Genomic DNA, 26,812 nt, shown 5'->3' on the forward strand with positions numbered 1-26,812 from the left:
TAACTTTTTGCCACAGTTGGTGTAATTCCGTTCAGCAGTTCGGGCTGTAGGTGCATCAACAATTTCCTATGGAAATTAACATGGAGAAAAAGCGTTTTTGGACTCCCCCTTTTTCTCGGCCCCCAATTGACAGATCACTCTGAAATTTTCAAGACTGCAGCTGACGTGATCGCCACATTAGTTTTTAGCGGAGATTCGTCGAACGGCGACAGAGTTATTGGCAAATAAAAAAAACGCTTTTTCTCTGAAAACTAGGTCCTAACTGTAACTATCTACAGGCAACCGCCAGTAAGTAGTATAAAGTTTACACTTACCTGTAAAATACTTACATTTTCACGGTAAAGGTATGTGTGGTATGGATGAATGCGCTGACATAACCACGCTGTAAAGGCATGCATGGTAATGGCATGCGTGGTTCAGTCCTACAACCATCCACGAGCTGCAGCAACATGATCTCTTTTCCAAATTCCAAAGCCAACAAGACTACATCCTGTTGGACCCTTTGTGACCTTACCAAAAGGTAATGAGGGAAGCTTGCATAGGGAAAATTAGTCAAAACAGGCATCCGCAATCCCACCCAATGCAGTTGCCCTAATGCAAACAAAAGGCAGTAGCGGCTTAAGTTTGTTAATTTGATGAAAGCAGCTGCTAACCTATGCACTGATCTGAGAATTCATGGTCCCTTACTCTTCAAAGACAATACCCATATTTCTTACTTTTTCAAGAGTAATGAGTAGATCGAAAATATTGGGAATATATCAGCAAAAGTAACCAGTTTATTTGATTTATTGCCAGTTCCATTTAGGCCTGGTTCAGCTGAAGGAAGTTAGATGATATCAAATCTAAACAGATTATGGGAAAGGTTTGCACCTGCACATGAGTAACTCTGGAGAACCTCTGGAACCTAATCTTAAACACTACAAAGCACATCATCTTATTTGTTATGGTTATTCTATTCCATTCAGCTGTTCTGCCAACAGAATATTCCACTTTCCTGAATTATTCATAATTTCAGAGCCTGACTGTCAGGAAACACCCTTTATGGGGCACAGTGCAACTTTCCTTTTTGGGTCTCACCTACCAGACAGTAGAAGCTGTCTGGTTGGGAAATATTTACTGTGGGTTTACCAAGGATTTTTAGAAACTTACAGCCCACCCACCTTACCACTGGGTTGGGTTTATTGTCACTCTAGTTTGCTTGCTTCTTATTCAATGGCTTTCCTTGTCCGAGCTTGTCCATCTTGTGCTGGCCATCACTCTTGACTCTTTACCATCTCTTTCACTGACTGACTTGTATCCTTCCTCGGCTCACTTTCAGGAAACTTTTTTTAAATTCAATTAAGCATTCCATGAGAGTCCATATGTTTACCATTTCTCCCCTTAGGATGCTTCCCCACACGCTCTGTGCTGCTCTCACGCATGTACTGGTCTTTCGGCTCACCTGCACTCCATGCTGCTCTCTCCATGTGGTTCCCCCTTGTTTTGCTGTCACCTGTGTTTTCTTCTCTTCCAACCCATGTTGCTCTCACTTTTGCTTCTCCCCAGGTGTTCTCACCTACATCATGTGTGACTCCACCCCTTGTGTGCTGCTTATCACCTCATCTCCCATCCACTGCCCTCAACTGCTCCCCCACTGCCCTACTCCCCCTCTGTGGTCCTTCTTTTCAATTCTATATTGGCCTTCCACCCTAAAAAGTTCTTAATTTTTGTATTTATTGATCCAAGTCATGTCTGCTATCATGGATTTGTAAATAAAAAACAAAAGCAGACGGCGCCTACGTCATACAGCTGGTGTACATGTGTTGCAATGCATTCAAGCACTTACATCATGATCTCTCTTTTTTTCTTTTTTTTGCCAATGCTGCACAGCCCTCAGAAAAAGCATTTTACTATTCCCCGGACTCTGTACAGTGGCGCCAAAAGAAATTAGCAAAGCTAACCGGTCCCAAACACTAAACAAATTGGCCTCATCAATGCTTGTTGTATAATGGCATTCAGAAGGGCAATTGCATGGAGCTTATGTTTGAAGTGTGAAGTAGCCAGCCCTCCTTAGCACTATTTAATCAAAAGTAAAAACAAAAAATAAAAAATACTCCTTTGGTACTAAACCATTACCCCTTAGTTCAATGGGCATGCAGTTGAATACATTTCTGAAAGGTAACTAGGGAACATAAGTAATTTGAAGTTGGTTCTGCCTGGCAAAAGGTGGTGCCCAATTTTGACCCTCTTCACACACAGTTCCTCAAGAAAGTTTTGGCACCGAGTTTGAGGTCTATTTCGCTCCGTAGCTCAATAGTCCTCCAGCTATTTCCACCAAATGAGAATAATTCTTACCTAGGTTCTGAAAAAGAGTCAACTAATGACTATACTTTATGCAGTATTCTAAGGACCATTAGAAAGTTTTATATTGCAGTGTGCCATGCTGTACATGAATACCAGCACAAGTAAAACTAAAGGCACATTCCAGCCATGTTCTCCAAACTCTGACTGCTCTTTCAACTTACTGGGAAACAAGATGATGCTCTAAAATCTTCAACGGTAAAGATGAGAAATATCCAAAGTATACTAATTCACCATTCTACAGCTTTATTTGGAGCTCTTATCAGCACAGCCCGGGGAGGAACAACTGACAAGGGTCCGTATAAGCCTCATAATCCTCCAAAAAACGTGTACTTGTTTTTTACTTAAATTGACATTTTTTTTTTTGATAAACTTCTTTTTATTGTGTTTTGCGGCATAAAGAACAATATCAAGAATAATATACAGCAGTGCAGTGAACAAGGCATCAGTACCTGCAATCAGGAAAGCATCAACAGGCAATTGCAAAAACCCTCCCGTCCCCTCCCCTCCTCCGTCCCCACCCTCTGCGCTCCCACCCTTCAAAACAGGCCCCCCAACCATTTCCCCCATATCTTGCGGAATTTTTTTGGGCAGCCCCGTGCAGCGTATAGCGACCGCTCCTGGGCCGCACACCAATCCACCCCTCTACTCCAGGTAGCCACTCTGGGCGGGTCTGGCTGTGACCACACTGCCGCTATATCTCTCTTAGCCACCATAAGGGCAGTGGTGAGGAAGTACTTCTCATTACGGGACCCGTCCATCCCGTCCATGATGCCCAGCAGGGCCATTCTAGGCTCGTGGGGGACCTCCCAACCCAGGACCTCCGCTAGTTCGGCTTCGATCGCTGTCCAGTAGTCCTCCAGACGGGGACAAGACCACACCATGTGGAAAAAGTCCGCCGGAACCACCCCACAGCGAGTGCAGGAGGCGTCCACGCGGAGGCCCGCACGATACAGGCGGTCCGGGGTCAGATAGGCAGTGTGGAGGTAATAGAGTTGGATAAGCCGCAGCCTAGCGGAGGTGGTAAGTGACCGAGGGCCCATAAGGGCGTCCCTCCAGTCCGCCTCATCCAGGGGTCCCACCCAAGCCTCCCATCGCTGTTTTAGCCCGCTCCAGTCCACCGGTGTATTGTTAATCAGGGATTTATAAATGCGGGATATGCCCCCCTTCCCAAGATTAAATTGACATTTTAATAGTCCAAGTGTGCCACCGTGATAACAGTGACAAATTTAAACGGCCGAAGATCACAAGCAGTGTAAGAAATTGGGTAGCTGGTTGACTGGGTGGTGAGTCCCCATCAAGCAGCAACCACAATCCTTGTCATGGTGAGACACAAGCTAGCCCTAAATCAACCTGTGCTTAACCCTCTGGTAGCTTGGCACAGAGCATTCAGGCTTAACTTAGAAGCAATGTGTAAAGTATTTGTGCAACACTTCAAACAATAATAAAGTTTTAAAAAAACAACACAAAAAGGATCCCACACCAAATTAGGAAGAGAACTTTAACAAAAATGAAACCAAGACCAAGACCAAAACATTAGAACCAGAGATATGCAATGTTAAAGATTCCAGTAAAAAGAGCATCAAAAAGCACAAAGCGCCAACTGTGGATATCTGAACTTGCAAGACCGAGACAAAATCACAAGTTCAGGCCAATCCCAATGGAGTGCGGGCCAGCTGAACAAAGTATCTTAAATCCTGGTTTGCAGAGCATTGCGAGGATAAGCACAAATATGCATTGCGCAACCAAAGCGTTGTGTCAGTTCGAAGATGTGGCAAGGCTCAGATGGGAGATCCTGTGTCAGATAATCCAGTCAACAAGGGCTTACGATGCGAAGTCTGGTGTCCAGGATGAGGCTCACAGTTAAGGCGATGGGTCGGATCTAAGGAGCTGCAAGGCTGCAAAGCGGAGTCTAGCATAATCGGCAAGGCTGCTGTAGACTAGGAAGAACGAGGGCTGCAGAAGCGATGCAGGTCTTTGCAACATGCCCAATCCACCTAGAAGTGGAGATGCATAGGTTCTGCTAGGGGTTGTGCCGTGCAGCGGAGGAGACGCATCGGTTCTGCTAGATCCACAGAGGCTGGCAAAGCTCCTTAAGCCCACTTCCAAGGGCCCAGAACTGGGGTGGCAACACTTAGCAGGGTAGATGTACAGCTGGCAGAGTCAAGGTGAAAGGGTGTTGGAAGCCTGTTGTGTTCCTGAGGATTAAAATCAGGAGGCCAGCCAACAAGCCTTTGGAGTCAGTCTGGGAGTTCTGGGCGCAAAAGATGCAGGTCCAGTCATTCTCACCCAGGCAAGAGGGCAGCAGACAGAAGCGCAGCAGACAACAGGTAAGCAGGGCAGCAGTCCCTTCAGGTCCGCAGTCCAGCAGTGGCAGTCCTTTCGGAAGCCCTGCAGTCTTTCTTCCTTGCAAAGTATCGACAGGCCCAGAAGTGAACTGAAGAGTTTGTCTGAGGTCCAGTATTTATACCTAGTTGTGCTTTTGAAATCAGAAAATGCTTCTAGAGACATGCATTTGAAGTGCACAGGTGCCCTGCTCTCTTTGCCCCAGCTCCATTTCAACTACAGGGGTAGGTAGCCCTTTGTGTGGAGGCAGGACAGAACCTATTCAAGTGTAAGTGGGGCTGTGCCCAGCTTCTCCCTCCCATCCTGCCAGTGACGGCCCATCCAGGCACATCTAAGCTTCCTATTGCGTGTGGCTGTCTAGGAGGAATACACAAAGCACAACTGTCAACAACTCCAGTTATGTGACCCAGAGACAGGCTGCAGAAACTAAAAGGCTAAGACAGTAAAAAGCTAGCTTGCTAAAAGTACCATTTTCAAGATTATAATTTAAAATCCGACTTCACCATAAATTAACGTTTTTAATTACAATTCCAAAGACACCAAACGTGAACTGGTTACCTGCTTCCATTTGGAGACTACAGGTTATTAAATGTAATACGGCAACTCCAATGTTATCCTATGGGAGAAGTTGCCCTTACAGTAGTAAAAAACGAATTAAAGTGTATTTTTACTACCAGGACATTTAAAACTTAAAAGCACATGTCCTACTTTTGAAATAGATTGCACCCTGCCCTCTTGGCTGTCCAGGGCCTTTTCTAGGGGTGACCTATATGTATTAAAAGGGAAAGTTTGGACCTAGCAAAACTTTCTTTTTGCCAGGTCGAACTGTCAGTTTAAAATTGCTCACACAAGCAGAAACAGCAGGCATGAGACATGTTGAAAGTGCTACTTAAGTGGGGGCACAATCAGTGCTGCAGGCCCAATAGTAGCATTTAATTTACAGGCCCTTGGGCACAGGTGTTGCAACCTTTCAAAGGACTTAACGGTAAATTCAATATGACAATCGGGTGAAGTCAATCTTACCATGTTTTAAGAGGAGACAATGGTTAGCAGTGGTAAAGTGTGCAGAGTCCTAAAACGAGCAAAAACAAAGTCTGCAAACAGGAGGTCTGAAGGCAAAAAGTTAGGGGTAAAACCAAGCCAAGGATGCCAGCTCTAACGAGCAGTAAATATGGAAATGATAACTAATCACTAAAAACATGCACAATAACGACTCACCGGGAGAAGCAAATTATTGCGACAGCTAAGAACATGTGTTCCTTCTTCAAATAAAAAAATTCAAGTTATGTCCATTTCAAATTACAAAACCTGAGAGCATGTTCATTCCCCTTACATGAGAAAGTTCAATTACTCGCACCGGTAAGACATCTTTTTCAAGATGTAAACCCCTAAAGAGAACCTAATTTTGGCATCTAACGTTTAGTTTGTCATAACTGCACAGCTCTATGGTAATTCATTAGGCCCAGCACCCTTAACGCTGACAAAAGTTAATTGCTTTGCCCTTAAGTAGGTATCCTCCGTGGGCTATAAAAAGTGCTTGTACTTGAAAGCTTACCGGGAACACTGCATAAAGGACTACCACTTTCACAGATTTATCCACTGAAAGACAACAAATCAAATGTTACAAAAATGCTTAACAACAACGCAACATACTTACGCAATACGGAATTAAGAAGCAGATCAGACTTTGGTAAAAAGCATCCAGTAAGGTGATCCAGAACGTTGAGGGGAGATATGCCTTAAAATGAAAAGACAGCATGAACACTCTCAAACTGCATGTTACCGCAAACAATTCATAAGGTTAACTTAATAGCTCTATAGCTGTACGTACACACCCTGCACAATGAAAGAAATAAGAGTGATTTATAGTTGCTGCAATATAATACCCTATTTATAAGACAATTGAAGTGAGCACAGAAACTATATTGAAATGGGGAATGCTTCTGTCAGTTCCTGTTACTTGTTCCTGCAAAGAGGTTACTTTTGTGGTGACAGTGAGTGTCAATTCACAGTATTTCTCAGCATTACAGTCCACATAAGTTTGCGAAGATATGACAATCAAACAAGAATGGCAGTTGTCTGATATTACAAAATAAAGAGTTTATCATAAAGTCTGTGGCCCAAGGATGGTTTACTGTATTACAAAACATAACAGATTATGGATAAGTAATCATGAGACAACTCAATAATCATGAACACTACACCAGACCATCAGCAAACTCCCAACTATTAATGCAAAAAGTGATTGCCAAATTCACTTTCAAAACTGTTACAGAGGGCTGGCTACGGAGAAAAGAATAAGAAAGAACCCCTGTATAGCGTCCTTCCATAGTAGCCAGAGACCTATGGACTTGAGGAATATAAAAAGGGATCTTGACTTTTACCAACAGTCAAAACTTCTGATTACATTGGACATCAATTCACTTCTAATTAAAGCATATTTGTGAGTATCCCTGAAGGTTATTCAGGCTATCTTTGACCTTCAAAAAAGGGCTGTCCAGGTAGTTTTCTAGTGGAATTTGTTAAAACTGTTGTAATAAAAGAAACAACTGTGTTCAAGGCTTATTATGTATAAGTGAAAGGTACTGTATCGATGCTTTTTTCTTGCCAAATTGAGCTTAAAACGGTTTACAGAACATAATGCTCTAAAACACACAACTTTATAGTTTAATTTATAGTTTACAACATTATTCCTTCCTCTTCATAGTTTACAGTTTCATAATATTTTCATGCAACTAGGGCACAATGCTTAGGGCCAAAGGTACGAAATCATTTATCCGAACGACTGAAAAACATAATGTAGCTTGAAATAGTTGTGAAGGGTAATAAATTAGTACAGGACAAAAAATTGCATCCACTTTGCACCAACACTGCATGAGAATTCCCTTTAACCACTGAAACTCAGACCATGTTTGGTAAAAAGAAATCTGACTTTCTATGGTGTTATTGGGACTAACCAGAAGACAGCGACAGTACTGCAAGGGCTCTGCCATTTTAATTTGAAGTTTAGGGGGTCTTTAAGCCAAACAAATGCTAAAAGACTATGTTCCAACAGTAGTCACAACAGTTACTTATGGGGTACTAAATTTAATACTTGAAGATTTCATTAATTTTAGATGATTTACAAGCCAAGCTAATAAATAAGCACTTGCTAAGTCACTAGGCCTAGTCTGGAAAGCAGATGCAATGGTTACATTTTTGTTTTACAAGCAGACGCTACAAAACTTTTAGAAAAATGCGCTCACATTACAAGAAAATAATATTTAAATAAATTGCATTACATGACATTACAGTGCAGATGCTTACTAGCAGGTAGGCATACTTAGAATATGTATAAGACTAGTTATTCTCAACCTATATCAAACACCTTGATGTGCCATATGTCCGTAAAGACTGGATACACAAGATGAAGTCCGATCGCTCTGGTGACTTGAGAAGTTTGGCTCAACCCAAGAAAGATCTTATTGGAAAATGCAATAAATCCGATCAGCAGAGAAACATTCACCTCATTTGTGAATATATAAAAAAACACACAATAAAAGTACCATGTTAAAACAAATAATGATATTTATATGACAAAAGATACCGTGCAATTTAAAACAATCTGCCTCCTCCCCCATGTTGCTAAAATCCTGCATGAAAATGTGTCCTTGATTTAATACTATCAAATTCCTCCTCCTCTTTTGAGCGACTCCCCTTCTTGCCAACCATACCTATACTACTCTAACACTCATGTCCCTTTCTCAATTTTCTGTTATGTAGTTCTGTGATCCACCTACATATCATTCCATGGATCACAACCACTCCTTTGTCTGAAAATTGAATACAGAGTCTCTTCTAGACCGCTAATCATACCACCAATCACTTCCCTGATGCCACAACGCCCCTACTAACAATACTGTCTGACTCCAATTAACTCATTTCAATTTACCACAAATAATTCTAAAGTGAATGCATGGAATGCTTTCACCAAAAGCACAAGAGTAAACCTAATAACCCATAATTCCACCAGACTTCCAATACACGTCTGAAACAGTGCGTTACTTGCTGTAAAGTGCTTCAATGCTTCATCAGGGTTAGTAAGCACAATATGAATGGAATGACAATACAAGGTACATAGTTTATGTTTTTCTCATTTGTCATGCCCAGGGTGTACTCTGTGCAAAGCAACATAAAACAATGTGTGAACAGAGGTGAAAGTAGGCTTTTAGTGCTCAGTTTTAGATTGTGGACTTCCCTTTTCTTGTAAATACCATGTCTGCTAAACTTGATCAAGTAGGCATTCATGATCTGCCTATGATCAGTTAACAATTTATCATTCTCCGAATTCTTCTGGGGGTCATGCGCCTTGTTCAGCTCTCTGATGTTTTCAATCGAAGTTTGCACCTTACATATACTTACACATGCATATATACAAGCTTAGTTGTGAGTTCATTGGCAGAGCTGTCCCTTCCAAATTAATTTTTCAGTATAATAAAGTAGAAGTGAATCATTTCCTCAAGCAGCCATCTTGTTTACTGGCAGACCACTTCCTCACTTGCGTTTCTAAATGCTCTAACACAAGAACTGACTCGGTGGTCAGAAGGTTGTTAATATATACTTGTGAGGTAAGCAGCTAAACCATGAGGTCTACAGCATGGTACTGTCTTACCCGTCTGCCTCCCAGTATGAGCCTACTGTAGTAATTACTCACTCGTCTCTCACTTATTCTGGCACAAGTCGTGAAACAAATGCCAACGTCCACACCCTTGTAGAGAGTCAGGCATGCTGAGTTACACATACCACCACAATTATTCTACATAATGGTCTCATTCCAAGTTTGGACCATCATAGAAGAACAAGATCCTTGGAGATATTGTATTTAAAATAACTGTGTTATTGTGTCTTGAATTTGTTTTAGATTGTTTCACATGTTATATGCATTATGTGTATAATAATTTTTTTTGTATCGTGGTCTGCAGATGGTTGTATATGTTGTATCTGACTACCGGAATGCAGTATTCATTGGAGGAAGTAAAATATATTGAATATTGTGCAGGTGCACAGTATAAATAGTTTCCACTGTCACACAACAACTATTTTTATTATCAAATTTGCTTTGCACTGATCAATTGTATATGTTAAATTGGTTCATAGGTAAACAGACGTAATTTGGCAGGTGTGATTTTTTAAAGACTAATGAACTTGCCTATGTTTTTTTTATTTCGTCCGTGAATCTTTGTCATCGATATATTGTATTGTTGGTCAGTATATGAATATTTTAAAAAAAAGTTATTTTGAAGATATTTTCTCATCAAAAAGAGAATCTACATATATATTTTTCTATATACCACAACCGTATAGTCTTTAAATAGGGCTATATAATAGCAGTATGAGATTGATGATTGACCAATTGTTGATTGGCATCCAATTGGTTGATTAATTTAAAAACTACAAGGGAGCACATATTATAAAAAACAATTACCCAGCACTGGCATGAACTCTGCAAGAAAGGTTATGCATCTTGGACACCTGTAGGAAGTATGAGCCTCACTGTTTTGGGAGGTAATCAGGGTTAGGTTATTCATGCGCATTCTGTTGCAGGACTAGAGGTGACCATTATGCTTCCTGTTCTTTACTGATACTAGTAAGACAAACTACCTTTTCCATAAAACACATAAGAAAGGTGAATTAGAGAAAACATCTCACACCAATAAGCACTGTAACATTGTGGTCCCGGGCTAGTCCTCATCCCTCCCCATAACTTACCTGGTGCCGCTTAGGGAGCATATCTGGCCAATTCCGCTTCGTAGCATGGTGACACAGTGAGGCCGAGAGCCAACAGTGTGACATGTCCCAAGACTCATTGCCCGCTGGTAAAGACCCAGTGATCAATGAAAAGAGCATGTGGCAGGACAAGGTGAGGAATTTGTCATTGGGACTTCCTTATCTGTGGTGTCATAACACCTGCATCGCAATGTAAGGCAACCAATGCATTAAACCCCTTTTGACAGCTGGGCACAGTGGCATCAGTGAGAGGGACTCAGAGCGCATGGTCTTAAAAGTGCCCCTTGTTGTTTTCCGTCTGTCCAGACGGATTTAGCTGGAGTACAACCAGCAGGTGTGCTAACGGACATTTGTATTTAGGGTCATACATGTTTCCTCCCGTTGAGGAAGGATGGGTTGCAGTGCCTTGGAACCTCACTGTTGCAGTGCATATCTCATTTTTGGACTCTATAAATATTTATAACACTTGGCCCTTCAGCGTGAAGGGAACTCTGTTGGCTCAGCAGATCCCCCCTGCTCTTCAGTGTGGCATTGGTGCTTGTGGCGAGTTGCTTTTTCTTTGATTTATTTTGTGAGCCATCTAGCTTTCTACTTTGGCTCAATGCATGCTGACAATTTAGTGCAAGGGTAGGATCTTTTCACTCTCACTAAGAACAAAAACAGGTCAGCCCTGGAACTCTAGGTTTAGGCAATGAAAGCTGTTTCAGCTCAATCAGCCCTTTATTAATGACGTGCAGTGGGACAGGCCCTAGTGGTAGTCACACTGAACCATTGCTATTCTGGTGTTTATATTTTTTGGCACACAGATGAAAAATACCCATCCCATTCAGATGAAAAATAAAGGTAGAACTGTATTAAGCATAGTTTCTCCTGTAGCTTAAACATTTGTTGTATCCTCCTCTAATTTTAATTAATGATGCACATTTTTCTGTGATGCAAATTAATGCATAGTGAAGAACTCTAATATTTCACAAGTCTCTTAGGAACTGGCTGCAAAAACCCGAGATGTTCTATTACAATAGTTGTACAATTGTGCTGAAAAATCACTCCTTGTCATTAACAATTACAAGATTTTCTCCTGGGAAGTAGCAAACCTCCCTCAAAGCCTTCTTGAAGAGTGATGGCCATGACTATATCATGGGAATGGCATTTACGGAAATCGATTTAAAAGTTAACCAGCTATTACTGCCCAGTACACCTCAAATGTCTGGAGGAATGGGGAAAATACATGTGATATCATAAGTTAAGGTCGGCGACGACAATGTGGTAAGCTCCCTAGAGACAGGGATTTAGAATCAAAGTCCAAGAAAAGTTTAGAAGAAGGAAAAAACATATGATAAATGTAGGCCAAATGCTGAAATTGTTTCAACAAATGTAATTGCTTTTATATTTTAATAGAACGCTTCACACAGGATGCATGTCATACCTAGGAACTGCAAATAATAGATGTTACTAATATCTCTAATTTATTGATCTCACTACATTTTTGGACCTTGGAAGGCTGGCACACTGAGCCTGCACTGCTGGGATTCAAACCTTTGACTTTCAGACCTCTACTTAAGAGCCAGCTCGCTGGCTTTAAGGATTTCACACATTAATATTTTAAGTCTTGGTTGCAATCACTGATGTGGACTGGAACACAGCTCTCAACACCCACCGACCTAAACAGAGCCACACTCTCCCCAAAGCCATCAAGAATTTCAACAATTGAATCCCCTCCTGCACCGACTCCCTGATCTCCTCAGACACATCAATACAACAAGATCCAGCCCACAGGCAAGTTGATACACAGAGGAACTCAGACTAATGAAACACCACTGCTAACAACTGGAGAACAAATGAAGAATGAGCCAGGACAATGTAGACAGGAGCATGTTCAAATCCACTCTAAGATGCTACCAACAAATGTTCTGGACCTACCAAAAGTGGAAGTCGGGTGGAGTGCTTTGATTCTAGCACCAACAGAAGCAAATAAATCTTCACCATTGTGAAAGATTTCACCTCACCATCAGCCGCCTCCAACTCTAACACCACCTCACAGGACCTCTGCAACAATCTTTCAATTATTTAGCAAAACAAATCACCGGCATTTACAGCAATTTCAACCAGCAACGGACCAGACAGATCTCGTCAAACACCTACCGGTCTCATACAAAGTGCCAACACTCCATCTCTCTTTCTCCTACCTTGCCGAAAAGACCTGGAACTCCCTGCCTCTGCACCTCAGGCTATCACCATCACTGCCGCAATTTCAGAAGCACTTCAAGACCGGGCTCTTCGACTGAACCACATATCCACCCTCCCTCCCATAAAACAGAAGAACCACCAACGACAGACAATGGTTAAGCACTTGAATTCCCTAGTACAATTCTTATCTGAAAAGGTGCATCCACTTCCAACACCCGTCGTTGAAGGATGCTCTAATAGTTCCAAAAGTTCACAAACATAAGGAAGGTGCACTCAAAGCAAAAGTCATTCAGATTCACAAGTATTATCCGTTGTGGTTTCAAATTTATTCCAAATTTAATCGGCAAACAGCCAACGCGTTTCGTCCCTTTTGCCAGGGGACTTCTTCAGGGCTAGAAGTCAGATGAGATAAGGCTACTTATCGACATTTCAGCGCAAAAGATAGCCAAGAATCGTCCGAGAACTGCACAAAATTCATCATGAGCGTATCCCAATATATTAATCCTGGGTATGTAGCAGCAGGTTAAGTATCGTCTTTGGTAAAATTCTAGATCTGAAGGAACTTCATAATAATTACACTCCCACTTTGTCAGGAGTAGAGCAACAGCGTGATAACTGGCTTTTTTTTTTTTGTTTTTTTTTTTTTTTTGAAGGCCAGTTATCACGCTGTTGCTCTACTCCTGACAAAGTGGGAGTGTAATTATTATGAAGTTCCTTCAGATCTAGAATTTTACCAAAGACGATACTTAACCTGCTGCTACATACCCAGGATTAATATATTGGGATACGCTCATGATGAATTTTGTGCAGTTCTCGGACGATTCTTGGCTATCTTTTGCGCTGAAATGTCGATAAGTAGCCTTATCTCATCTGACTTCTAGCCCTGAAGAAGTCCCCTGGCAAAAGGGACGAAACGCGTTGGCTGTTTGCCGATTAAATTTGGAATAAATTTGAAACCACAACGGATAATACTTGTGAATCTGAATGACTTTTGCTTTGAGTGCACCTTCCTTATGTTTGTGTCCACCCTCCCTCCCACCTCCCCCACTCAGCGCCTTGAGACGCTCACAGTAGAGTAGTTGTGTTTTATAAGAAACCTGATTGATTGATTGAACACTAACTGCATGGCCTGTCAATATCCCAGAAGAAACTACCACCACAATGAACTCCATCCTGTCAGGAGCCCCATCAGATGCTGCCCCCACCACGCCTCTTCCAGAGGACTGTAACCCTATCGGCGCCATGATCACACCCATTCTGAATGGCTCCATCTTTTCTGTACTTCGAAATAAGCAATTTGTCCTCCCGTTGCTGAAGAAATCCTCTGTGGATCCTTCAACACTCGCCAACTACAGACCAATCTCCCTGCAACCATTCCCGACCACGGACTTGGAGAAAAACATGAACCAACACCTTGCCGAATACCTCAACAACCACTAAGTCCTTGATACCACTCAGTCTGGTTTTAAATACAATCACAGCAAGGATCTGCCCTCATCGCTGCCACTGATGACATCCATGTGACTCTGGACAGAGGAGACACAGCGGACCTCATTCTCCTGCATTTCTCCATAGCATTTGACACAGTCCCCCCCCCCCCCCATCCCCTTCCAACTTCTATACAACATCGCAATCAAAGGACTAGCACTCCAATGGATCTGCTCCTCCCTGACTGGAATGACCCAGTCAGTCAGCCTGGCTCCATACACCTCAGATACCTGCAACCTCATCTGCGGAGTTCCTCAAGGATCCTCCCTGAGTCTGGCCCTCTTAAACATCAAATAGTTGAAGGCCAATTGTCTAAAACCGATCATTACAAGACTGAAATCATTATCTTCGGGGCAAGAGCACATCACTCTGGGGATCCACCTGAAAGCCAACAGAGCTAGGACCGACACCCACCATCCATGACAAGAACCTCAGGATCAACAACAAATTTGAGTTGACCGCCCAAGTCAATGCGCCACTCACCTTATACTTCCATCACCTGAGAGAACTTTTCAAATGGCTCTCAATTAACACCTGGAAAATCACCATGTACAACCCAGTCACAAGCAAGCTGGACTATGAGAACAACCTCTATTCTGGGATCCACAAACAACTCACAAGAAGGCTACAGACTATTTAGAACTCAGTGGCCAGAATCATTCTCAACCTCCCAAGCCACACACACATCAGATCACACCTGAAGGAGCTCCACTAGTTCCTGATTCACAAACTAGCACAATTTAAACTCCGCACCAAAACTTTCAAGACACTACATATAACAATGGACCAGCATGCCTCAACATTTGCATCTCCTTTCACAAACCTTCAAGACACTCCTGGCCGCCCTGACTCCTACTTGCACAGATCCCACTCATATGGAAAACCAGATCCAGTGGTCAAGCCTTCTCCTACATTGCTCCTAAAGCATGGAACAAGCTGCCGCTACACATAAGAACCTTCTCCTCACTTCTTGAATTTCACAAGAAGCTGAAGACCTGACTTTGAGTAGCTTCAGTAGGCCCTAGGTGTGACTAGACACACACCTGCTCAGCGCCAGGATACCCTCTCGGGTAATAGTGCGCTCTACAAATCTGCATAACATATCAACATATGGGCCCACTGCCCACCAGAAATGTAAGCTATATGATGTGCAGTAAGGCAGCACTTCTTTTTGTTTAACTTAAAGTATAGCATCACAATTTGTTACAATAACTGACACTTTTTAAATCAAAAATAATTTGGTATGGAATTAGTGCCAAAAACAGCATTCCGGATTTGATATTGAGAAATGCAGCACCAACATTCTTATGCATCATAACAACGCAAAATCATTTTACAGCGTTTAAAGATTAAGTTGACATGAATTTGATAAGTAAAGTTTGTTTTTGTGACTAATGACAAACAGAGGGGTCTGTATTTGATTAGTTTTTGCAATACAGTTAACACCCATTTTCCCACTAAATTGCAACAGTCCGTTACTAACTTAAACGCAAACGATCTTGATACGTTACGAATTATTTTCTCCGTAAGGGATATTAAACGAAAAGTAATGTGGCGCCATAATTCAAGTAACTCTACCTCTGATTTCTGGCCTGCTTTGTAAAGTTCTGGTAGCTGCTTCAGTGTCTCTGCAGAAATATCTTTATCGAGAATGCCGTACACAACGGGTGGAGCGGAAGTGAAGAGGAGGTTGAATAATATCAACATCCAAAAGTCCATCATCGAGGTGCCCGAGAAACCACAGTAGAACTGGTACCAGAAGAGAAGGTTCACAAATGCCTGCAAGTTCAAAGACAAAATGTCACTGGAATGTGGTTGAAGACAGATCGCAAATATTCACTGAACGTCTGGTTTTGAAAAGGCAGGATCTGAACATGCATTGAAGACTACATCACATGTACCTCCATGTAAAAATCCCTTTTGTGATAATGGCCCTAAATAGACTGGAAATCAGTGGAACAGAGCATACCTTTATCTTAACATTAACATGTCCTAATAATGGCCACTGGTGTCAAAATGCGGTGGCAAAAATTCTCAAAATTGAAATACTTCCGTAGGTCACAGGGAAGGAATATGCTACTTACCATGCAAGCATCTATTCATAGCGTGTAGTACCATAGATTCATATGCTTGGAATGATCCTGCCATCAAGTGTTGGGCATGGACAATTACAAGTTCTTTTTCTTCTAAGAAGTCTGCGAGTCATGAGGTATAGTGACCCCGCCCATGGTTTGCATTGCACATGTTGCTTTGCTCCTTTGTTAGACTGTTTTTAGCTCATCATGTGAGCGTTGGAAAAAAAGGAGCAAGAAATCGACAGTATAAAGAAACATGCATAGAATTTTGTGTGTAAATTATGCTAAATATATATTATGAAGAACTGCAACTAAAAGCTTCAGGGGAGGAGGGTGGGTGCATATGAGTTTCCGGCACTACACGCAACACATAAATGCATACAGGTTAAGTAACATATTCCAATCGTAGAATGTGTTGGCTGTAGATACATATGCTTAGCAAAGAATGTAAAGAAGTGCTCCCCTTTGCAGTGGCTAGCGATTAGTTGAAGTACTTGTTTGAAATTGTGTTTTAAGTACAACTTGATTCACTCTTGCTTGTTGATGGGTGAATACATCAACACAGTAGTGTTTAGTAAAGGTATGTGGGTTATTCCATGTTGCTGCTTTTCAAATATCTTCTATAGGGATATTTTCAAGGAAAGCCATAGTGACTCCTTTTTTACGTGTGGAATAAGCCCATGATGGTGCCGTAAGTACACTTTTGGCTTTTTGATAACATGTTTGAATGCATCCAACTATCCATAAAGCAGTTCATGCTTTGGATATTGGTGCCCCTCGATGAGGTTTGTTAAAAGCAACAAAAAGTTGTTGCGTTTTTGCAAACATTTTGTTCTATCAATGTGGAACATGATCGCCCTTTTGACATCTAATGTATGTAGGGCTCTCTCTGCTATTGTGTCTGTGTTATGAAAAAACACTGGTAGCTCTATGGTCTGACTTGCATGAAAGGCTGAGACCACTAACAATGTTGGATTCATTCGTAGAACTAATTTTTTGGGGAACATTTTAAAGAAAGGTTCTTGCAGAGTAAGTACCTGTAACTCATTTATAATACTGAGAGAAGCGATTGCCACTAGAAAGACAACTTTCCAAGTTAGAAATTGAAGTGGACATGAATAAAGTGGTTTGAATGGTGGGTCCATAAGCCTAGAAAGAACAATGTTTAGGTTCCAGGCTGAGGCTGGAAGAGTGAAAGGTGGGATAACTCTTAAGTCCTTCCATGAATGCTTTGATTACTGATATTTTAAAAAGGGACATATATTGCCTGCTTTGCATGTAGGCATCTAGTGATGCTAAGTGTAATCTGATAGATGTGCAAGCAAGCCCTGTTCACTGCAAATTGAATAGATATTGTATAATGCAATGTATTGGGTAGGATTTATGGCCAAATTCGACATCTGCCTAATGCAGGAGACCTGGGCACTTGAAAATAGTGTTAGTACGACCTTTGCCACTTACGACATCTTGGCGTCTTTCGCAGGCAAAGGCCGGCCTTCTGGTGGATTATCAATTTGGATAGCCACACACTTGGGAATTCAGGCCACCCAATTACCAACAAAATCCCTGGACTTCCAGTGCGTCCTTTTAAAACCCCTTGGTAATCCTCCAGTAGCAATAATAAATGTATACTCAAGACCCACTAAAAGCGGCAAAGAATCAACCGTATTTGGTGACCTGGCCTCATTTATATCAGGGCTCGATCCCTCTATTGCCTTAGTTATTGGAGGGGATTTTAATTGCCAGTTTGAACCGTTGGGTGAAGCTGAGTTGGGTGATCAGGATGAAGTAGATGAGCTGTGGCATATCCCAGCTCCTGACACTGTACCTGTAAGAGCCTGGACACCTTTGGCACTACAAATAAAATCCTTCTCCCTTGCAATGTCCTTGCGGGCATGCAATGGGAGATTGGACTCTGACCGCCCAGCAACTGGAACATTTAATCGATCTAACAGAGTCTCTATCATCGACTATGTAATGATTGAGGCCAAAAACTGGGACAAGTTGCTGGACTTCAGAATTGAGAAAAGACAGGACAGTGATCATAACGCACTGATCCTAACCCTGAAGCCAGGATCCTTTGGCCTGAAAAATAGTGAGACCAACCCTACTGCAGTAACCCATCCCCTCGTATTAACTAATAACAGAAGGCGGGTGAAATGGCCACATTTGGCAAAGTCACCCTTACAACTTGCTAAAATTTACCAAATGGCCACGCCTTTTATAGCCCGGATGGCTGAAGGGAAAGAGCATGCACAAATACTGGATATCCATAAACAATTAGTTATGGTACTGGCTGATGTTTTCCATCCTGTAACCCGCACCAAGAGGCGTGCACCGAATAGCCACCCCTGGTATAATACTGCTTGTAGGAAATTGCGAAAGGAACTTCTAGCAGCAATTAAGCTAAAAAATAAGTCGAATATTAGAGCCCTTAGGAAGGCATATAAGGAGGAAATACACAGGAGTCGGATGGACTGGGAAGAGGATACATGGGGAAAATTGAGGAATGCCCTGATGCTGAAGGACGCCAAACTTTTTTGGGCTATAGTGAATAATACCATGAGAAATAGTGCGGAACCCTTTTTGCCAAATATTGCCCCCGCAGTGTGGGAAGCACATTTTGCGACCCTATATAGTACTCCCTCGGGGGTAACATTGGTGCACCCAGTTGGTGAGAGGGTATCCCAACCGGATGGTCCTATTTGTATGACACCGAATCCGGACTCCCAATGTGAGTCCAGAACACGAGGGGCTATGACACTTGCGGAACGCACAGACCACCCAGGTGCTAGGGCTGGGGTAGTTTCTGAAAGCACTGTTAGTATATCAATCAAAGAAGTAGAGCACGCCATCGCCAGGCAGCCCCATAATAAAGCACCCGGTCTGGATAAAGTGCCCGGCGATCTTTTACATTCCCAACCTAGAATCTGGGCACCCTATTTAGCTGCACTGTTTAATGCAGTGCTACAGGGAACTAATATCCCAGACACATGGGCCGGGGCTGAAATTGTCCCTATATTCAAAAAAGGTTCCCCCTTAGCCCCCTCAAACTACAGACCGATAAGCCTCCTGGATACCTCACAGAAACTTATGGGTCGGATCATCTTGGATAGAATTCTAGAATGGGTAGAAGAAAATAAAATATTAACCACTCTCCAAGCTGGGTTCAGAGCCGGGATTTCGACCTTAGACCAGCTTTTTAGATTACAGGTTCTGTACTGGAAGACGGTAATATTGGAGGGTGGCAGCTTATACCTGGTATTTGTAGACCTACGGGCCGCTTTTGACCTTGTGCCCAGGGAAAACCTATGGAGGGTATTGGAAGACCTAGAGCTCCCACCATACATATTAGAAGTTTTAAAACGTTTTCATAAAGGGAACTATGCCCAGGTACGTTGTGGGAAGAACGGCGATTTATCAGACCCTTTCCCCGTCACCAGAGGAGTACGCCAGGGTTGTGCCCTGGCACCTACACTCTTCAGCCTTTACATAAATGGCTTGGTTGGCGATCTGGATGCGGTCAGAAACAATGATGCCCCTCGTTTGTCAACTGGGCGGGTGCCTGCTCTGATGTTTGCGGACGACACCCTGTTGTTATCGCAAACATCAACAGGCATCCAGAGGGTTCTGGATGGATTTGTAACATTCTGCGCTCTGAGGGGACATTAAATGAACTTAGACAAGACAAAGTATATGATTTTCGGCCCACCAAAGCGCACCCGCCCCTGCCCATCTCTGAACGGCATCCCGCTTGAAAGGGTCAGTACTTTTGTTTACCTGGGTGTTACCCTGACCGAAGACTTCGGCTGGGGCCCCCAGGTGGCCAAATCTGCCTTAAAGTTAACGCAGATAGCGGGTGGCATTAATAAGTTCCATAGGAAAACGAAATTTAAACCAGTTTCTCCAGCCCTCGAAATGTACAGGGTTCAAGCTAGACCTGCCGCTACATACGGCGCAGAACTTTGGGGCCACACTCGTGTATCACCCCTCTCAAAGGCCGAACACATATTCGCTAGAAATCTGTTAGGGCTCCCCCAGAGTACACCTCTTATATATATGAGGTGAGACCTAGATCTGGAACCCATTTCTGAATTCCTAGCAAACCGACCCCTTCTATATTGGAGAAGGTTATGGACAGCGCCCGAGCTCAACGACTATAGAGCTGAATTTCGAGCAATCTGGGACCAATTGAAGGCCAAAAACATACCCTGGCTATCCCACCTCAAAGCCTTAATACATGAGATAGGCCTGCCACGACTCTGGGAAACTCCAGGGGTGAGCTGTATAGCGGTACAGAAGAAGGAGTTGCTAGCTTTACTCAGACAGTATAAACTAGCTCTGTTATACCGCTCACAGTCCGCGGGTAGGTTGACCACAGACTTCCTGCAAGTTAAGATGGTACCTAGCAGGGAGGAGTTCCTAGATCAAATTCAGCCCCCGATAGCTAAAAAGTTATATATTCAGCTAAGGTATGGCTGCCTTCCAATCGGAGACCTGACCTGTAAATGGGCAGGGAGAAGTGAGGGACTTTGCCCGGGTTGTAGCGAAATTAAAGAAGATTTAGCCCACATTTTATTCTTCTGTCCTGCTTATAAAGAAATACGCAGATCTTGGCTTGTGCCACTATGTAGAAACTTAGGCTTAAAACATTGCGCACAAGCATGCAGGATATTGCGCTATGATACATCACCCCCAATTGTGTTTACTGTTTCCCGTTTTTTACATAGTATGTGGCGGAGGAGGGCCGCCCTCATCAATTAAATTAATGATGTGCAAATTTCATCTTTGATAACTGCTGTTTAATAACTTTTTATTTGTATGTATAATTATTTATGTTTTATTTTGTATGTACATATTTTATCTGTGCTTTTACGGTCAACGACCGAAATAAAGCTATCAAAGTAAAAAAGTATAATGCAATGTACTGTAGGTGCTAAATGGTGAATCTGCTTACTTGTACAATAATGTACAAACCTCTTACATTTTGCAGCGTAACATGCTCTAGTTGTAGGTCTACAAGCTTGTTTAAGGATGTCTATACTTTCTTGTGGTAATTTTAAATGCCCAAACTCTAGGATTTCAGGAGCCAAATAACTAGATTGAGCTGATTGGGGTGCATCACTCTTCCTTGATTTTGAGTTAGTAGGTGAGGTCAAAGAGGTAGTTTCACAAGTGGAAGTAGGGTTGTGAACCACGCCTGAACTGTCCATGTTGGGGCTATTAGGATTAGTGTTAGAGGTGTTTGTGTTAACTTCTGAGCTACATATGTAATGAGTGGGAGAGTAGGAAAAGTGTAGGTAAATACTCCTGACCAATTCATCCATAGGGCATTGCCCTTTGATCGGGGATAGGGGAACCTGGGGGCGAGTTTTTGCCATTTGGTGTTGAGGTGAGTGGCAAACAAGTATATATCTGGTGTTCCCCAATTTTTTGAAGTACGAGTGGAGTAGAGGTACATTGATCTCCCACTCTTGCATCTGCTAATGTGTCCAGATAAGTATATCTGCGAAGTTGTCCACCCCAAGTAGGTATTCTGCTTAGAGGTGGATTTTGTGATAGATTGCCCAATGCCAGATGAGCTCTGATAGGAGGGATAGCTATGAGGAGTGCGCCCCCCCCCCCCCCCGCTTTTGAATATGATGCATTGCAGTCATTGTCTGTGCGTATTAGTACTACTTTCTGGTTTAAATGATTGCGAAAAGCTTTGAGGGCTAGTTGAATTGCTAGAATCATGAAATGATTGATGTGCAGATGTGTCAGCTATTGTCCATAGACTGTGAAATCTTGCATACATGCACTTCCTCCCTGAAGAGATGCATCTGTGGCAATGGTGATTTGGGGAATTGGGGCTTTGAAGGGTTGTCCTTGCGACAAGTTGTTGCTGCTCCACAACTGTAGGGAGCGATGGGTTGCTGGCCCTACCAACACTAGATCCTTTAGCTGCACCTCTGAGACAACTGAGACAGCAGAGTGCATTGAAAGGGATGCATATGTAGACAAGCGTGTGGTACTATGGCTATGCAGGAAGACATTATGCCTAAATGCCAATCTCTAATTTTACTGTGAGCTCAGGTGCTAAGTTTGTCGTTGAAAGAGAGGTAATGTCTCTGCTAACTTTTACACTCTTTCTGGACTGGGATAAGCTTGGGCTGTAAATGAACTGGAAGTTCCACCTAGGAAAGGCTGACTTTGCAGTGGTTGCAGATGAGACATTTGTATGTTGAGGCTAAACCCTACTTTGTGCAGAAGGTTGATAACCTGCGGAGTATCTTGAAAACACTGTTGATAGCTTGGGCCTTTGATAAGCCAATAGTCTAGGTAGGAGAAAATATGTATTACCTCTGTTCTTAGAGGAGCAGCCACTACTACAAGGCACTTTGTGAAAATCCTCCGAGCTGAAGTGACTCCGAAGGGTAGCACCTTGAACTAATAGTGTTGGTCGTTGAGTTGAAAACGTATATAAAGGCAGTGAGCTGGATGAATAGGAATATGGAAGCATGCATCTTTGAGGTATAATGAAGTCATGAAATCTCCTTGCTTTAGCAGGGGTATCCTATCTTGAAGTGTGATCATGTGACAGTGTTCTAAGGAGATGTACCTGTTGAGTGGTCTGAGACTGAGGATAGGCATAAAGGTTTTGTCCTTCATGGGAATGAGCGAATAAAAGGAGTATACTCCGTGTCCCTGATGTTGTAAGGACACTATTTCTATTTCCCCTTTGTGAAGGAAAGAAAGAACCTTGTCCAGTAAAAGTGTAAGATGTTCTTGTGGCATATTTTGATTTCATGGTGGAACTGTCGGTGGTGTTTCAGTTCTAAACAATACCCATCATGATTATGGCTTGTATGTAGTGGTGCCCTGTCAGTGCAGACAGAAATTTTGTAGCCTTCTCCCGACTGGTGTGATATATGGTCGGGGGAGGTGTAGGTGGTCACTGTTTTGGAGAAGTGGAAGTTTTGGTAGGGGTTGCACGGCCTTTACCTCTTTTTCTATAATTTGTTTTATAGAAAGATCCCCTGATTCCGATAGGTGCCCTGTTGTTTATTGCCCCTGCCGGAGTCAGTGGAGGAACCCCCTCAGGCGTCCCCCTGTATTGATCCCTACAGTGTTGATTTTTTTGTAGGGCCCCGATTGCTTTAGCGGTTTCAGTGTTTTTTTTTTAAACTTCTCCAGCATTTCATACAGCTGTGGCCCAAATAGATTTTGTCCATCAAAAGGTAAATTGAGCAGGTGTTGTACATCAGGTTTGTAGCCAAACACTCTGAGCTATGTGTGGCATCTGATGAGGATACTAGTTTTAATGGAGTCTAAGGCACATTTTATTATGGCATTAGATATAGTCCTGCCTTCTTCCACCAATTACCCCATGGATCAGGGGCTGTATTGGAATCTCTCTGCGGGTCCGTGAAATAAGGAATATTGTATTCATTAGGTTGATTTGGTGAAAAAAGTGGTTGCTCAGAAGGCAAGTGTTCTGGAGAGTGTGTTTGTACTGGCCTTGAAAGTGGTATGTAAAACAGTAGGTCCCACTGGTACGCGATCAAATAAAAGATGCATGTTAGAACTGGTGTCTCCTTTGTCTTGCACCTTTGTCCAAATAGGGACCATTGCTTCTAGTCAGAGTAAGGGGGCTACAGTCCTAAAATAACCCCTGCTCAACCCTGTGGTAGCTTGGCACGAGCAGGAAGGCTTATCTAAGAGGCAGTGTGTAAAGCATTTGTGAACACATACAGTAATACAGTGAAAACACTACAGATGGACAACACAGGTTTTATAAAAATAAATATTCTTTATATAGATTTAACACAACACCAAAACGACTAAATTCTACAATACAGTATTAAGAATAGGACTTAAAGATGGTAGAAATAACTCACTTCACTTTAGAAGGTAAATGGGACACGTTGCCCACGAAGTACATTTGGATGCGTCACGCAAGAGAAACAAAAGGTCTTTCTCCTTTCCTTGCAAATAAAGAAACCACTGCAGGCAAACCTCAGCAATTACAACTGGCACAGGGGAAGTCAAAACCTCCTGCAGATTCTCTGGTTCTTCTCATTGGCAAAAGGTCTGTCTTGATGTCCAGAAGCGATCTAAAGTTCTGGGGTCTGGATCCCCTTTTTATACACACAAATCCTTTGTCTCTGAAGGCAGAGTGTGTCTGTACCTAGTCCAAACCAGTTCTGGGTGCATTCTGCCAGTGCACAACTTCTTCCTTTGTCAATGTGGGCCAGGGTCATCAGACGCACCACAGGAGGTGGAGCCAGCATTGTGGAAGGCAGGCACAGCCCTTTTCAGGCCCAGGTGCTACTCCTCCCACCATTCCCAATGCAGATAGGTCTATTTAGCCTAGTGCTGACTCACCCTGTCTCCTGCAGCCCCCTCAGCCCATCACTCACAAACCAGGCATGGAATACACAACCTAGCAGAGGCAGGCTTGGACGGTTAGGCAAGAAAATACCTACTTTCTAAAAGTGAAATTTTCAAACACAGAATGTTAAAACCAACTTCAATCAATCAATCAGTACATTTATAGAGCACACTACTCACCCGCGAGGGTTTCAAGGCGCTGAGGGTGGGGGTGCTGCTACTGCTCAAACAGCCAGGTCTTGAGGAGTCTCCTGAAGGTGAGAAGGTCTTGGGTCAATCGGAGGTGGGTGGGGAGGGAGTTCCAGGTCTTGGCGGCGAGGTAGGAGAAGGATCTGCCGCCTGTTGTTCTTCTGGTGTGTGGTACGGTGACGAGGGTGAGGCTGGCTGAGCGGAGTTGGCGAGTCGGGCGTAGAACGAGAGTTATTTGTTGAGGTATTCGGGTCCGGCGTTGTGGAGCGCTTTGTGTGCGTGGGTGAGGAGCTTGAACGTGATCCTCTTGTTGACGGGGAGCCAGTGCAGGTCTCTCAGGTGGGCGGTGATGTGGCGGGGGATGTCCAGGATGAGGCGTGCAGAGGCATTCTGTATGCATTGCAGTCTTTTCTGTAGCTTGGCCGTTGTCCCTGCATAGAGTGCGTTACCATAGTCGAGCCGGCTTGTGACGAGGGCTTGGGTGACAGTCCTTCTTGTTTCCGTGGGGATCCATTTGAAGATCTTTCGTAGCATGCGGAGGGTGTTGAAGCAGGAGGAGGAGATGGCGTTGACTTGCTTGGTCATAGTGAGCAATGAGTCCAGGACGAACCCTAGGTTGCGTGCGTGGTCGGTGGGTGTCGGTGCTGTGCCCAGGGCGGTGGGCCACCAGGAGTTGTTCCAGGCGTAGGGGGATGGTCAAAGGATGAGGACCGCTGTCTTGTCTGTGTTCAGTTTCAGGCGGCTGATCTTCATCCATTTGGCGACGGCCCTCATTCCTTCTTGGAAGTTGGATTTGGCGGTGACTGGGTCTCTGGTCAGGGAGAGTATCAGCTGGGTGTCATCGGCGTAGGATGTTGAGGTCGTGTGCGCGAACGATGCTGGCGAGGGGGCTCATGTAGATGTTGAAGAGCATCGGGCTGAGTGATGAGCCTTGGGGTACGCCGCAGATGATCTTGGTGGCCTCCGAGTGTAACGGGGGTAGGCGGACTCTCTGGGTTCTGTCGGTGAGGAATGAGGAGATCCAGTCCAGGGCCTTTCCCTGGATCCCTGTGTTGTGGAGATGTGTTTTTAGGGTGCGGTGGCAGACCGTGTTGAAGGCAGCTGAGAGGTCTAGGAAGATGAGGGCTGCGGTTTCTCCGTTGTCGAGCAGGGTTCTGATGTCGTCGGTGGTGGCGATGAGGGTGCTGTGGTTGCTGCGGAAGCCAGACCAGGACGGGTCGAGGGAGCCGTTGGTTTCGAGGAAGTTGGTCAGTTGCTTGTTGACTGCTTTCTCTGTGACCTTGGCCGGGAAGGGGAGCAGGGAGATGGGCCGGAAATTCTTGAGGTCCTTGGGGTCTGCTGTCGGCTTCTTAAGGAGGGCGTTGATTTCAGCGTGTTTCCAACTCTCAGGGACGGTGGCAGATTAGAAGGAGCTGTTGATGATGTCTCGGAGGTGGGGTGCGATGATGGTGTCTGCTTTGTTGAAGATGTGGTGAGGGCAGGGGTTGGATGGAGAGCCGGAGTGGATGGTGTTCATGATCTGGGTGACGTCTTCGGTGTTGACGGGGGTCCAGCGACTGAGGAGGGCGGTGGGGGGCGTTGGTTCTGTGGCTGGTGGAGGCGTCTGGTTTGCGAAGCTGTCGTGTATGTCGGCGATCTTGCGGTGGAAGAAGGCCGCGAGGGAGTCGCAGAGGTCCTGGGAGGGGGGGGATGTCGTTGGAGTTGGAGCTTGGGTTGGAGAGTTCCTTCACGATGCTTAAGAGCTCCTTGCTGTTGTGTGCGTTGTTGTCTATGCGCTCTCTGAAGGCCGTTCTCTTGGCGATGTGGATGAGCTGGTGGTGTTTGCGTGTGGCGGTCTTAAGGGCCTCAAGGTTTTCCGCCGTCCGTTCTTGGCGCCAGACTTTCTCTAGAGTTCGGCTGGATTTTTTGGAGTCCTTGAGGTCTGTGGTGAACCATGTGGTTCTCCTGCTGTTGTGCTTGTTTGGAGGGTTCTTGATAGGGGCAAGGGTGTTGGCGCAGTTGCTGATCCACTGTGTGAGGTTTCGGGCGGCGGTGTTGGTGTCCGAGGC

The 26,812-nt window shown here is 43.8% G+C and overlaps 1 protein-coding gene across 2 annotated transcripts in view; it reads right to left on the bottom strand.

The window, feature by feature from the left end:
- The window catches only part of ATP10D (ATPase phospholipid transporting 10D (putative)), a 755,240-nt gene that overhangs the window by 111,124 nt on the left and 617,304 nt on the right, over positions 1-26,812 (bottom strand). For both annotated transcript variants that reach the window (XM_085642148.1, XM_085642147.1), the window contains exons 19-20: positions 15,706-15,906; positions 6,344-6,424 (exon numbers count right to left, since the gene is read on the bottom strand). In XM_085642148.1, coding sequence (XP_085498274.1) covers positions 6,344-6,424; positions 15,706-15,906 — 282 coding nt within the window. The remainder of the gene's footprint in view (positions 1-6,343; positions 6,425-15,705; positions 15,907-26,812) is intronic.

Source organism: Triturus cristatus, chromosome 2_2 (genome assembly GCF_964204655.1).
Source record: "Triturus cristatus chromosome 2_2, aTriCri1.1, whole genome shotgun sequence".
Taxonomy (NCBI): Eukaryota; Metazoa; Chordata; class Amphibia; order Caudata; family Salamandridae; genus Triturus; species Triturus cristatus.